Source organism: Andrographis paniculata, unplaced genomic scaffold (genome assembly GCF_009805555.1).
Source record: "Andrographis paniculata isolate CXL003 unplaced genomic scaffold, ASM980555v1 Contig22END, whole genome shotgun sequence".
NCBI classification, from domain to species: Eukaryota; Viridiplantae; Streptophyta; class Magnoliopsida; order Lamiales; family Acanthaceae; genus Andrographis; species Andrographis paniculata.
The window spans coordinates 2,309,504-2,325,735 of NW_026137513.1; the positions used below are offsets into that span (position 1 = coordinate 2,309,504).

Genomic DNA, 16,232 nt, shown 5'->3' on the forward strand with positions numbered 1-16,232 from the left:
AATAATTATTAAAATGTTAAAAAAATAATATTATATCTTCTAAATAAATATATATATATTACCTTCAATTATAATATTGTGATTTACATCTTCTCGATCATTAACTTATTTTTTATTTTTTAAAAAAACATCTAATTTAATAATTATTAAAATGTTAGAAAAATAACATTATATCTTCTAAATAAATCATACCAAATATATTATTAATCACCTAATTCAATGTGCGGTAATGGATATGCTAATTCAATATTTCTCGAAGATTCTCCGGTCTCTATACAATAATAAAAGAAAAAATCATATAAAATAGAAACAATAAAATATTTATATATTTTGAAATATACGTACGGTTTAGTTGTCGTTTCTGATTTTTCGAATTTCTTCATAGTATATCTTCTTCTTCTATGTGCATTTGGATAGTTGGGAGGGTCAATCGAAAGTCCGTATGTTTGACAAAGCCTTACACATTGATCATCGATATTGTTAATGATCAAATCTAAATTTTGGACTGGCCAACGCCTATGCTGCTTCAAACAAAGTTGTTTGATCTATTAGTAATCGAGCAACTTTTTGTTTTATTTATATAGGTGTGTTTGTTTGGGGGATTTTCCTCCAAATACACTATTCATCTTTTTTTTTTTTTTTTTTTCCTCAAAAAATATGAAATCAAATATTTATTTTTCATTTTTTTTATATTATACTAAAAATCAATTTTACATTCAAAATATTACATCAACACCTATTTATATTACATCATACAACTATTCAAATTCAAAATTTTTATTATTCAAATCTCAATTCAAAATTCAAACCCCCAAACAAACACACCCATCTATATATAAAATAAAAAAAATGAACATGTGTATTTTTTTAAGGCCCCACATCAGGACCGGGTAGGTTCAACCTAGTGCCTGCTTCTCCGCACGTGTCAGCTCTTGAACGTGTCGTACGTTCCAGGTGGCCACGTCTGAAGCATCGGAGCACCCCGCTCAGCCGTTGGATTGATTCCATCTCAACGGCTCACAATCCGCCAAGTCCAAGCTACGTGGTGGTGGCGACAAGTCATAACTTTACTTCTCTCTCACACATATGTATGTATATATATATATATATTGAACTTTATCAGTCTCTCTTCGCAATGCAACCTTACTTTTCTGAAGAGGAGATTTCATTTGGAGACGAAGGAGGAGAATATTTCGTTAGCTATTTCGTGGTCCAATTTTATTTCGAGAATTTCCAACGTTTCTGAATTCTGTAAGTTCTCGACACTCCATCTTCATTACCATATCAACTGTCGAATTCGTTTCGCTTTCCTTTCGTTGTTTGGGCGTTTTTATTGTATTTGCAAATTATTTCTGCACTCGTTCAGTAGCGTCCCCTTCAATTTTAGTTTAATTTGATTTTATACTCTTACATTGCCTATGTGTTTGATTAATGTCATTGATTCTAGAACTGTAAGAAACCCTAAAATCTTCTCCGAGGAGGTCTGATCTGAAAATTGCAGTAATTTCACCTCCACTACATATCTTAGGGCTGTTTATTTTGGGTTCAATATTTTATGATTACTATTGTTAAGAACAAATACTAGTATTAAAAAGAAAAAGTTACTATATCCTTACTACCTCCGTTGCAGCTCTCAAGAGTCTTATTTATTTTTTGATGGTTATATTTGTATATTAATTATTATATAAAAATATAGTATAAATTAAAAAAAATAAAAATATTTTTATTAGTATTTTTGTAATATTATTATAATCATATTTACGCAAAAAATAAAATAAAATAAAATTATACCTTATATTTTTAATGTTAAATATCATGATCGACACCTGAGACCTCCCAAAGGTGCTCCTTTATTGTATATATAAATTTAGGTAAAATATAATTGAAAAGTAATTAGGAAGTGTATTTGATAAAAATAATTATTATATAATAAAATAATTGTAGATTAAAAATAAGATAACTAAATAATTTAATTAAAATTAAAAAAATTTTAAAATTTAAAAAATATTATTAAAATATGTAATTATATTAAAAAATGATGTGAAATTGATAGAAATAAAAAATAAATTATAGTAAAAGTTAATAAAAATATACAGTTTTTTTTTTTCTATATATAATAATAAAATATTAAAAAGTATATATAGTAAGCAAATATATTTACATTTTGACAGGAATAATAGTGGTAATCATATATTAAAAAAATTGAAAAGTACATAGATTAGAGCATACCTTTTAGGAGGTTTTTTGTGTTAGAATTGAAGAGGGCATAGGTCTCTTAGCATAAGACACGTATATATGATGCTGTAATAATGGTGATGTTAACTATCGACGACGTGGGGACTGCATCGGTGCGTGCGTGCGTGCGTGCAGTCAATACACTTGTCTGCTTTTTTATTTTTTATTTTTAATTCATGAATTGTTTTTTGCTGTCTAATAAATATAAATGCTTCTTAATTTACTTCTTTTTGTCTATTTAATGCTTTTAGGATGTGGGTGTTTTTTCTTTTTTCTTTTTAACAATAATTTAGAAAATAATATTTTATTAGATAAAATAATACTCCCAAACACAGTGCAACATTTATACTTGACACGAAAATTTAGGTGAGATGGAGAGGGAAATGATTATTTGTTTTTTATTATGTTAATATATATATATATAAATATTACTGCGTATTAATTATTTCTAAATTTAGAAATATTACATTGAGTTTTGGACAAACCAAAAAAGAAATATTGCAGTGTTTGGTATGTTTTATAAAATCAAACAAAAAAAAAGAGAGTCTTAAAACTATCCCAATCTGGAATATATATTTTCTTATACTTAATGGATTACAATATTATCATTTTAGTTGCTAAAATGATAAAAATGGTAGCACGATATATTTGTAATTAATACATACAAAGATATATATTGAAATAATAAAATTTTTTTCTATAGATATATATATATTCTGAAATAATGTATTGATTTGTTACTTTATAATAATTTTGATTTAAAAAATGTTTGAATTCACAATTTTTTTCTATGTTTACTTTCCGTATAGTGGTACAATTTTAGTAATTTGTTATTATTTATTATTTGAAATAATTGTATAAATTGTATTTAGAATGATAAAAGAATAAAATCTAGAATCAAGGGAAGGAAAGTTACATTTTTTTTTTTTTAAACATTCAAAATTAGAAATCATAACAAAAAATTTGGAACAGGACAATATTTATCATTAGTATCTCAAAACCCTTTTACACTAATTAAATTGAATCTAATTTATTTTTAATTAATTGTGAGAATTGTTCTTATTTGATTGTATTTTTAACACCAAAGTAGTGTTACTTTAGTTGCCACGATATAATGTAGATAAGTACAATTAATGGACATGTGTCAATTTTTAACAAATATAGGACACGTATGTCTTGGGATTGTATGTGTGTTGGGGTAGACAACCTTTTACTATCATATGACAACATAAATAACATAACATCACCGCCGCCAAAGAGGTTTTCAATTCTAGAAGAATACTCTCTTTATATAATAACTTTGAAAGTTTAGAGAATCTTGGAAAGAAAAAGTAAAAATTTAAATATTTAATATGATATTTTTTTAAAAAATTTACTAGTAATAAATAATGCTAAAATTTTCAAAAAATATTTATTTAAATAGAGCCAAAGTTTCTTTTTTGGTCATTGGTAAGTGAGGCTATGATGTAATTTTTATTTTATTTTTTCTTCTTTTGGATAATATTTTCTTGAATTGGTGATTATGGCCTTTTTTATTTTTTATTTTTTATTTTTTTAAGTTTTTTTCAATCTTACATTGGAACGAAGAATATTGTAATGATATGCATTTATGTAGTGACATAGTCGGGGAACTAGGCTTGATTCTCATATATATATATATATATATATATATATGTCCGCAAGAGAGAGATATATAGAAAGAAAATGAGAATTCTAGCAGAAAATTGTTTGAACCTCTTGTGAAATTATTTTTAAAGGGAGATAATTTGTCGATGTGCTTACGACTTGAGTGACAATGCTTATAGAAATTATATTTTTATAGTAAAAAGGTTTTAGTTACAAAATTATTTTTCATAGCTAAAACCATTTGGCTAGAAAAGTCAATACATATTTTGTTGCTAAAACTCTTTTGTTATGAATTTTAATTTTATAGCAAAAGAGTTCTAGCTAAGAAATTTTATTTTCTTAGCTATATCTCTTTTCTTAACTTTTGTTACAAAAAAAACTTATTTTTTTTTAGGAAAGTCGTATTTGTCGCCAAAGACCCTTACTAACGCGATATAGGTGATAAAATGAGTTTCATCGCAAAAATATTTTTGCTATGTTCATACCTTTTGCTACGAAATTTTTTTGTAGTGTCTATGTTAGAAAGGAGATCCACATAATTGGTAATAATTAAACTGGCTTGTTCTTTAAGCTTCATTAAGTTAAGATCTATAAATCCATACAAATGGACATTGTTACGTTCGAAAATTTATACAATATAGTGTGTATGTCTCATCTTTTTACTCTTATTCTAATTTGAGATAGTTATATGCTATCAATAATTGCGATGCTTAAAAAGTTATACCAAAAGTAAAACATGAAAAATATGAAATTGAGAGAATCTTAACCATTTGAAAAATGATATATATAGGGTGCGTTTACTTCAAATGATTAGGTCGGATAATATTATTTTATCCGACCTAATACCATGTTTACTTTAATGTATTTGTGCTCAAGATAATCGCATATAAAATTTGATAATGAGCGTTAATATTATGGAAAGAGACTATGGCAATGCTTGTATCATTAAAATTTAAACAATTTTAGAAATTGAAGACAAGTATATGCCTTTGAATGTTGTAATTATGGGTATGGTCAATTGACAATATATATGGTAATCAAAACCTAACCAAAGTAGCTACAATTAAGAGTGAAGAAGCAATTAACACTGGAAAGAGAAAGTGAATAGTAGCTACTTGGCTGTGAGAAGTTTCAACCAATAGCTCGCATACAAAATAATTCAAGGATAGCAAGGAATTTATTCTTTCAAAATAGGGCTAAGCTACCTAAGAATGATGAAAGACTTATGAATGCCCACGAAATTCCAAGAATTTATGTCATGCTTTTGTTCCAACCCTCAATCTTCTTTTCTAGTTTCATTTATATTAAATCAATCAAATCCCCTTTAACCGCCTCATAGTATGAGCTTCAATAAAAATTGGTACAAAGGTAGATTAGAAATATTTGCTAAAATGCTCACTCTCTTTGATTTCTCAATAAAAAGAAATACAACCAACAAAGAAAACTTTAAGAAGTGACCTCAAATCTTTGTAAAAGGTAAATTTTATTAGTTCTACCTCCTATATTTTATGAAGAGATTTTTCTCAAAAAGATTAGAAAAAAATGGGGAGGGGTGAGGGTCCATATTTGTACAAATAGTACTTCAAACTTGGAACGGAGCATGAAGAAATTAACGGTACTTCTTCATCTGTTAAATTATACCTAGGCTCGGATAGGTAAGATAATCTTGGTTGCGAAACAAAGGCTCAGCTAAATAGACATGTATGTGAGATGTGGATTGGGTATATGAAAAAAACAAATACAGTGGATAAATTATACACCATTTTCTCTTTATGGTAATCCACCTTTTGTTTGTTTCTTTTGAGTTCTTTACGCTTGGACGGGTAAAATACAATCTTGGTTGCAAAAACAAAGGCTTGGCCAAATAGACATGTGTGTGAATATGAGATTGGATATATAAAAAAAAATTTGTGGATGAATCATATGCCATTTTCTCTTTGTGGTAATCAGCTTCTTGCTTGTTTTTGGTCAAATACATTCATCTTGAAGTGGCTTACTATTGAGATGTTTTTAGTAGTTTCAAATTATTGAGAAAAGGTAACAAGGATAAAAAATACGAGAACAATTACTACCACGGGTTTGAAACCTTAGAACATTAAATAATAGAAAGGAAGTAAGTCATCCTAACAAGGAATAAGTAATTAAATCAAGAAACAGTGATCCAAGCGAGTGAAAAAAAGAAACGAAAAGAAAAGATCAATTGGTACAATTGCTATCTTAAATCATGAGAATCATAACTCATTTGTTTGTCATAATGATGTAAGTTTTTGCTTGATCAAGTTCACTTATTACAAAGAACATGTCAATATATTATGAGGCCCAAGAAAGCAGCTCTAAGTAGTAAAAAATGTTCTATTCTCCAAGGACAATCATTTATTTAATGACTACCAATATAGACTGAGGCTAAAGCCACTATCCTCATGGAAGGCCCCTACAATTGGTTTGAGGAAAATCAATTCAAATGGTTCTACTTTTAGAATCCAAGACTGACTAGTGTTTTATCATCTTTGAACATATTAGCTTCGTAAACTCAAATGTAACTAAATACTTAGCATTAGGAAAATGTCTTCTTAATGCTTATATCGGGTCCTTACCTTGCATGTGCAGTGACGGTACTACATAGGGGCTAGGGGGCCCAACCCCCCAAAAAATATATATATTTTTTAGTGTTAAAAATAATAAAATTATGTATTTTTTTTTATTATTTTGCCCCCTTTATTTTTCAATTTTTAACTTTATAGTGTAAAAAATATACATATTTTTTTTTTGTAATTTTATTAATTTATACTTTTAGATTTAATTTTTTTTTTGGTAGAAATTATGGAATTTTATTAAATTTTCTTAAATATTTCTCTAAAAATTTAACTTTTATTTATTTTTTCCTTCTTTTTGTTTACCTAGTTGCATCGGGAGAAATTAAAAAAAGGCAATATTAAATAAAAAAAAAGTGAATTGATATTTTGCTCCCCCAAATTTCTAAGGCTGATTTTGTCATTGTGCACGTGTTAAGATCCACTCTGAAGTTGCCCCTTTTTGGATCCTTAAACCAACTCTCTCATGAAAGTAGAACTCGGTAACTAATATTTTTTGCCACTTTGTCTAATACCTTTCTCGAAACCTTGATTGCACTAATGTTTTGATATATTATTTTGCTATGTTTGGTGTACAAAGGTACACCGAGCTCATTGTTTGGCTATAATTTTCATTCCTTAATAATAAGGAAAAACGATTGGTGATATTACAATGATGACAAGTAAAACTTGCTTTATGACGGGGTTCAACATGGTAATGAAAACATGAATTTCAATGGAACAATGAAATGTGTGAAGATAAAAAGAAAGCTTTTGGCCAACATTGACATTACTAGACAAAAGCTAAATGAATCGACTCCAATAGCCCTAGCCATTGCTTGCGAGAAAACTTGCTTGTGAAAGGACTTGTGCTATAGAGGATATGGTGGAAAAATCAAGAATTTCCAATGGAGCAGTGAAATGCATAAATATTAAAAACATGACTAGTGATGAAACTACTTTCTGTGCCAACATTGACAAAAGCTAAACGAGTGAATGACAATCGTGATTGAGCGGCCCAACCATGATAAATAATTGGCAAATTAGTAGCTTCCAAAAGCATGTTTTGGACCGCTATGATCATCCATCGGCAAGCAGAAACCACAAGATTGTAATATTTGGAATCCAAGAGTTGCAAAAACATCAAGCATGTGAAAATGATGTTTCTCATTATAAACATAAAGAACATTAGGGAACTTGCAAAAATTATTAACAATTTTAAAAAGCAACGATAGATGATTTTTTTTTGAACCAATCATGTGTCAAATATGTTTCATGAAAATTTTTGAAGGAAATTAAAGTCAAATATCACATGATACTTAGTCTCTTCGCCATCTTAGAAGGGAAGTCAAACCTTCTAGAGTAGAAGTCTCGGTAGAATCATCATTTCATATCTTGATGAATAATCCCGATACTTGATTGAAGACAAATATCACATGCTACTCGAGTCTCTTCGTCTGCTTAGAGAAGAATTCAAACATATTGTAGTAGTCTCAGTAGAATAATCATTTATTACCTTGAGGAGTAATTTCGATAATTGATTGAAGGCAAATATCACATGATACTTGAGCCTTTTCGCTAGCTTAGGAAGGAATTCGAACCTTTTTAAAGTAGCAGTCTCTGTAGAATCATCATTTCTTACCTTGAAAAGTAATTCTGATAATTGATTGAAGACATCTATTACATGATACTTGAGTCCTTTCGCTAGAAGAAGAAAATCCGACATTTTGGAGTAGTAGTCTTGGTAGAAACATCATTCTTTACCTTGATGAGTAATCCCAATACTTGATTGAAGGCAAATATCATATGATACTTAAGTCCTTTCACGTGGGTAGATGAGAATTCAAACCTTTTAGAATATTAATCTCGATAGTAGATGAGAATTCAAACCTTTTAGAATATTAATCTCGATACAATCATAATTTATTATCTTGATGAGTAATCTTGTTACTTAATTGAAGAAAAATATCATATGTTACTAAGTCCCTTCGTCAGCTCAGAAAGGAATTTGAGACTCTTGTAGTAGTAGTCTTGGTAACAATCAATTCATAAAAAAAATAATTGAAAAGGAAAAAAAAAAAGGATAAAGCAAACCCCATATAACATCATTCCTAAAAAAAAGTGTCACACACTTGGAAACATTCCTAAATAATATAATTTATCTATTGTTTAATCTATCAAAATAAATGCAATCATTTGAAGTAAACGTTCCCATGTTCCCATATTATATACCATAAACCTTGCCCACACATCTAATATATATGCATATAATATATATATATATATATTTGGTGCAACCGAATAACTATTCACATTCTTTCATCACAAAATATCAAATTAGTTTTTTTTTTTTTTTTTTTTAATATTAAAATTTAAGTTTAATATCAATATCTATTTATATCACATCAAATTGTATTTCAATTCAAATTTTTATTAATTTCAATCATAATCCTAATCTCAATTCCCAACCCCCACCACCAAACATCAACCAAAAGGAGAGGTGAGGCTTTCACCTAGGGTGTATTCGTTTGGAAGATTTTGTCCGTCTTCTATTATTCACTATTTTTTTTTTTCTAAAAAACTATCAAATCAAATACTTATTTTTTATTTTTTATATTATACTTAAAATTAATTTTACATTCAAAATATCACATCAACATCTATTTATATCACATCGTACAACTATTTCAATTCAATTTTTTCATTAATCAAATCACAACTTAAATTCCAAACCCTCAAACAAACACACCCCTAAAAGAAATTGTTCAAGCATAGCCATGCCTAGATTTCTCTAATAATAAGATTTTATATCAAGTAAGCATACCAAAATGTATTGTAGACATCTATTTGTTACAAAAGCATCACCGAAGTTTGTGCAAGAACCATAATGTAGCTCAATACTGGTAAAATGTTTAAAATATAAGGATGAAGGTGACTCCCAATGTTAACTGTGACCTGCAAAAGCTAAACATGTTTGAATTATTAGAGAATAAAATAGATAGGAGCACGGCCGGTCATTCCTTGATAAGTTACTCAAGAACCTTATCCATAAGATGATTTGAAATCCCCATGTTTTGAATGTCACTTGTGGATCATAACCTTTTGATGATATGGCCTGCAAAATCTAAACATGTTTGAATTACTAGAGAATAAAAAAAATAGATTGGAGCATGATTAGTCCATCCATGATGGGTTACTAAAAAACTTTATCTTTAAAATCTCTATGTTTTGAATATGTCACTTGTGGACCATAAGCGTTTGAAGATGTGACTTGCAAAATCTAAACATATTTAAATTATTAGAGAACAAAATAGATGGAGCATGATTTGTCCATACGTGATAAGTTACTAAAGAACCTTATCTATAGGATATTTGAAGTCCCAGTGTTTTGAATATGTCACTTGTGGATCTTTAACTATTTGAAAAAGTGGTCAGCAAATCTAAACATATTTGATTGATTAGAGAATAAAATAGACATGAGCACGATTGGTCCATCTATGATAAATTACTCAAGAAAATTATCCACATGATTGATTTGAAATCTATCAATTTTAAATCTATAAGGAACAAGCAGTAATATTATTATCTTTTACAAAAAGTTGAAAATGTTTCATATAATTTTAAAATTTTTAAAACCTAAATTCTTTATTTATACCTATTATTACACCATGCCTAAAGTTCTTTCTTTACATACAAAAAAGTCCTAAGGGAAGTAATATCACTTATCGTTCTTACAATTTGTGGCTTTGGAAATCAAACATGCTCAAGCTAACATGCTATAAATTCTCTGCAATATGACCTCCCTTAGTTTGATCCAGGAATTTAGTAATTATTCTTATCTTCAGTCACTGCATTCTAAGCTATCATCTTGATGTTTCACATGTTTCGAATTTTATGAACATAGGTAGTTAAAGGGATCATCCATTTTTTAATTCAATTGTATTTATGTTGCATCCATCACTTCCACTATAATAAGAAAATTCCGTGTTATAGTATATTAACTTATTTTATGAGCTTTTGGGGTTAATAAATGGCCTATCTTTTTAAAATCACATTTAGCATCTTTAAGGATTGAAGTAATGGTTTCATGTTTGTGTTTGAAAACTGTGTGCGCAATGAAAAGTATGTGTAAATGAAGATTTATATTTGCATGATCATCATATCAATTTCTTGGCTATATTAATGGTTCTTGTGTATAACAAGGTAAAAAATAGACCATTTACATGTCAACTCTTAGAATCTAGTACATGTTGGGAACAATGCATCACATTTATATAGAATGAAATAGAGATTAAGAATCCGATCAAAATAAAAAATAAAAAAAATATGGAGATTAAGGAAACAATATCCTACTTAACATGTTCTCTTTTAGAAGTTATAAGAGTTATATAATAGCAAATCTAGTTTAAAGCTGCATAAGATATAAACAAGTACCAAATCTATCAACCCATATTTGACTTTAATACTCAAATTGCACTTTATTAAGTGCTGAGATAGAAAGTATTGAAGCCAAGAACTCTTAGAGCCAAGTAATACAATCCTATCCATCTTCGGATCGTCATTTTGTCAAATTATTTTTGTTTTTTCCAGAAATAATATATTGGTTTTTAAAAATGAGAGTAAATAGCCTTTTTATTTCAAAATAAGCATCCATGGGGGAAAGTCATTTTTCCAATAGAGGTCATTTGTTAAATCATGTTAGAACAAGATTTTTAGGAGGGGACCAATATTTGATAGGAGGTAGATAATGACAACAATTTGCATGATTGAATATGCAATACCTATTTATTTGGACTTGGACATCATAAAGATAACGTGCAGTAAATGATTCCTAATAAACCCTTTAACACTTGCAAGCCATCCCATTTGAATAGTTAGTTCTTGATTGAAACCTTGATACCATTTAATAATCAAAAGATAGATGTGAAATATGATTAAAAAAAACAAATGCATATCCACCTAGTTTTATATCATTTTATATATTTTTAGATCCTACTTTTATTCGAAATGTATCCATATTCCACCTAGAAATAACAAAATATCCTGCACAAGTTTTACACTATCTAGTCCAAGGGGATGAAAAACTAAGCTCAAAAATACCAATTGCCATCCTATATAACAAACATAAGTCCGCTAAACTGGGCAGGAATCCAAAACAATCATGTCCTCTTCATTATGTTCCATTTGCTCTCTCGTCCCTAAACATTGACCATAATAAGATGCAATGATTTTTTTTCTTCTGTGCGAGTACATGACTCTTAATGTCCACATTATTTTCCTTTCACCACACCCTTGAAAATCTCTACACTTTCCTGGAGCTAAGAAAATACCGTAAAAGCTTGCCGCCATCTACTCATCTATTTATCAAATTATTCTTGTTAAATAATTCCCCTATACGTGCTAGGTAAAAAAATCAGATATCAGAACTGAGGGGATGCCTAGTCTTACATGAGGAGCTATTTGTACCTGAATTCTAGTAGGCTCATGGATCAAATAACAAAGTTAAAAATGACATCAGTAGGTATGCAAGCCAATAAAAAGTCACTTAACATACAAGTTCCAAATAAATGTTTTCAACAAACAGTTCTTTAAACAGGCATGAGTCCAAGTATTTGTTTTCAACAAACAGTTCTTTAAACAGGTACGACTCACGAAAACTACTTCACACTGGTTGACGAAACTTAGAAACTTCATGCATTGATAAATCAGTAGTGCCAAAAAGGTGATAATACAGTAAAGGGATTAAGAAGCTTACACTACACAGAAATAGCCTGAGTGTCATAATACAGAGGAGGATGAGGTGCAAGCAACTTTTGGCTAAGTCCCCTTCAGCTGAGTTGTCACAATGCTGTTGAATTACATGTCTGAAATGATTTGAGCAAGTTCATGCAATATATGTTATTCTTCTATCAGTTCACTGTCGTTGGCTACAACGTTGAGATCCAATATCAACCTTGTTCTTTTCCCATTTGAAGTGCTTCCAGCAATCTGTTAGTGCAATCAAGATTAATATAGACAAACAACGTGGCAGTACTCTTTATGTTTTTCTTTAAATCTCAATGGGGTTTCAACATTGATTACCTTTTCCCCCAGATCATCCTTCTCCTCTACCAAAATCTTTTCCTGTTCGAGGAAAATTTTAGTTGCTTTACAGATGAGTATGGAAGCAGCAGAACAGAGACGAGTAAAATTTTTGGTTGGGGGAAGGGAACATTATATACTTAGGTGCAATAAATGTTTACTTCTCTTAGTTACAGGTGACACTAACTTTCGTAATGGAAATAAATTGATACTATGATGACTCTTTTCTATGCCCATATTTAATCTTCCATGACTTAGAGGATTATGATTTCATTACTTTTTTTTTTTTTTTTCAAGGAATCCAACATTTTATTTGCAGTTAATAACAGAAATATAATAATATTTTTCAAGTTAAAAAGAAAAACCAGAGAGAGAGAGAAAGAGAGAGGAGTAAGCACAGGATTTTAACAATTTAATATCTTCTAAACTATTAGCAACTGACTAGAAAGTTTATTCTAGTAGTCCCTATGTTTGGATCCCATTTGAGTATACTCTACATATCACAAAAAACAGGTTACTTTCAATATGCATTATCTAAAAACCTGCTGTCTTGCTTATGATAACATAGATATGTGCAATTTTATTTATTTTTTGAAGCTGTCTTGCTTATGATAACATAGATATGTGCAATTTTTATTTTTTATTTTTTGAAGAGTAAAATAGTTTATTAATTAAGATGATAAATGCATAGTACAAGGGACGACAGATAATAAAAATGTGATGGGGAGATCATTCCTAGCCACAGTACAATTCAGTTATCAACACACATTTTTATATCCATCTATAATCATCTTCTATATTACCACATTTTCACCTCTAAGGACTTATATCATTATACATAACACCAATATAACAAAATTATTTAGATTTCAATCACTGCATTTTAAGTTGCACACAGTTGGATATTAAAATTTTGTCCTTAGTTTTGTTTTTCAGCTCATTTAACTTGTGTATAAATTCATATATTGTTTTTGTAGCATCAAATGAGCTTTGGAGATATTTTAGTTCCACTCCTTTCACACTATCAAAGTATTTTACTGAAGCTCCTTATAACAAACCTAGACCCGGAAACCAGTAGCCTAGTGCCTGTATCTTTCCTCATCTTCAGTAAACCATCTCCACTGCATCTGTCAACTCAGTAATTGATCACACAATCCTAATCAGGAAGCTCCAGCGACCATACTGACATCGATTGTTTTCTCCAGAAACTCACTAACATGCTGGCAGTCAAATGAGACAAAAACTGGACAGTTGCTTGGGCTTCCATGTCGAGGCCAACTTTAGTGTTATTTCATGCTTATAATTGGTACCAACTATTTTACTATTGTCCTACTTCTGCCATGCCCACCAATATTGTGACTAGAAAAATTAAAACACACCTCTCACTTTCATCACTCTGCATTTGTAGAAAATTGACAAGCTGATGTTGCTCTATTACTGCATCTCCTCTCAATACGCTTACATTCATGGTATGACCTAAGTCTAAAACTAAGATAGAGTTGTGGCACAGTCATGTGGACAAGGTTGTTGTAGTATAGGGTGAACCTCTTTGTATTCATCGCAATAAAGATGCTCATGAGGAAAAAACGTGCTGGGACAAATATCCCAGCTTGGTTGGCTCACATTGTGATCCTTAATTATGGCTTTGCTACTTTTTCCCATCCATTGGCTCAGCACCTAGTCTAGCATCCTCTCTCTAGAAGAGTACACTAAAGTTTCTGAAGTTTCAGGCTATTAAGAGGACACTAGGAAAATCCTCTTACTTATTGTCTTCACAGATTTTGAATTCACCAGCTTCAACCTAGAACTGACAAGTTCTCATACAGCTATACATGCCTTTTTTTCTTGGGTATTGTTGTCTCCAAAAAGATTATAAATGCTTCAGTCCATCTCTAAATAACTTCTTTGTATATGTTGATGTCACCTATGAGACAACTTTATCCATGTCTTATGCCCACCAAGGATGACTTAGTTTTTCATCGTTTGTTACGCTTTGCTGTGATGATCTCACTTCGGCTGTTGTGTCTCACATTGCTCTTGGTCCAATTCTTAGTCAACTATTGATTCCAGAGTTTATCTTTTACCCCGGTAACCGTTTTAACCTGTTTTAATTTGCAAGTTTATTCTCATATGCCTCGCTTCGCTAGTCAGTACTCGAAGTTGACTCTCAGCCATCACCACCATCTCTTACATCTTCATCTCCCACGTAGAATAATCCTGATATTCCCATTGCCATTTGAAAAGGTCATAGATCTTGTAATTTTTCGCCATATATAAAATTTTCTTTCTTAGCATCTATTGCTGCTTTCATATTCTCTATTTGTATGATTGTTATCTTCTATGTAAATATGTGTTCTATATTCTCAATGATGTGTTTGCACAAGGAATTAGCACAAATAATATACATGCATATACCTAAATGGGCCTAATCTAACACCCACTCCAAGCTGGAGTGTTCTAGCCATTTAGTCCAAACTTAATCCATATGTATTCAAATCAAGTGCCTCATAAAACTATCAATATGTTTGCAAGTTGATTATCTGAGGATAAATAGTCAATGTCTAATTTAGTTGCAGCAGCACAATTGATTGTTTGAAGGCTCAAGTTAAGACGGAAGATTACATACAAGTTTTTTTTTTTTTTTTTTTTTTTTTTTTTTTTTTTTTTCTAGAAAACAGAACTAGATTTTATTATAAAAAGGGTGGTAGAAATCCAAAACAACTAAATAGAAACCAACCTCAACAGTTTCACTTAGTATATTGAAAATTGATGGGGAGAAACTTCTCAGATAAATGATATAAATGACCGTGTCACCTAAAAGCTTAAGCCATTTACTTACAGTTTGACTCGAATTCAAGACCTAAAACTCTGTTATCATGTTAGATATTATAAACGACCGTCTCACTTAAAAGCTTAATTTATTAGTGATATACATCATTTATTTATTTATCTACAAACGGAAGTCGACAACATTCTCGATAAATAGGCAAAGCTCATTTGTTTTAGAGTTCAACTGCCATGGATGCATAGAACCAAGGATCCAACCAAAGCCCCTACACAAGTTTATGTTATGGATTGTATTAAACCCTTTTCTCTAGTTGCAAAAACGATCTCCATTCATCTGTATTGCTTAGCAACAATGTCTAGTTGGTTGGTCTTTCCATTAACTTTAATATAAAAATGGTTTTCTTCATATAAGTATACAGGACTATTCATATGGATCAGCTGCAACGTGATTAGGATTTATCAAAAAGGATCATGTCGAGCTATATATGAGCCAAGAGGTACCGAGGGCAAATTCTGAGGTGTTGGTTGATAAAGAATACAAGCATCAACAAAATTTTTATTTTAAACCCCTTTTTCATATTGAAATTGTGAGTGTGTTGTTGGATTATCCCATTAAATTCATGTAAACTCGATAATAGGGATGAACTATAACTTTCAAAAAGTGTTTGTTACACGATCCAACCGATTATCCAGTTTGTTCATTTTTATTCTCTTATCTATCCCTGTTTCTCCAAATTCCCCACTATATTATGCCATTATTTGCAAGCAGTAAATATAGTTATTAAAATTTAGAAAGCAATGATAACAGTTAAAGAGAACAAAGTATCATAGTTTGAGGTTGACAGAAAATATTATGCTCCAAAGATTTTCATTCCTATTTGAAGTAGAAAGAACTGTCTTGTATGCCCCAAAACATTGTGAGCACAAAAATCC

General features: G+C 30.0%; 1 protein-coding gene and 1 long non-coding RNA gene across 2 annotated transcripts in view; one reads left to right on the plus strand and one right to left on the minus strand.

The window, feature by feature from the left end:
* The first annotated feature begins 1,135 nt into the window (after window positions 1-1,135).
* On the plus strand, window positions 1,136-15,980 carry LOC127245259 (uncharacterized). The gene is made up of 2 exons (XR_007837423.1): window positions 1,136-1,251; window positions 15,712-15,980. It is a non-coding gene; the product is annotated as an uncharacterized LOC127245259 (long non-coding RNA).
* The window catches only part of LOC127245258 (MADS-box protein EJ2-like), a 33,581-nt gene continuing 29,302 nt past the window's right edge, over window positions 11,954-16,232 (minus strand). The window contains exons 6-7 of the mRNA XM_051266020.1: window positions 12,513-12,554; window positions 11,954-12,419 (exon numbers count right to left, since the gene is read on the minus strand). Coding sequence (XP_051121977.1) covers window positions 12,330-12,419; window positions 12,513-12,554 — 132 coding nt within the window. The 3' untranslated portion in view covers window positions 11,954-12,329. The remainder of the gene's footprint in view (window positions 12,420-12,512; window positions 12,555-16,232) is intronic.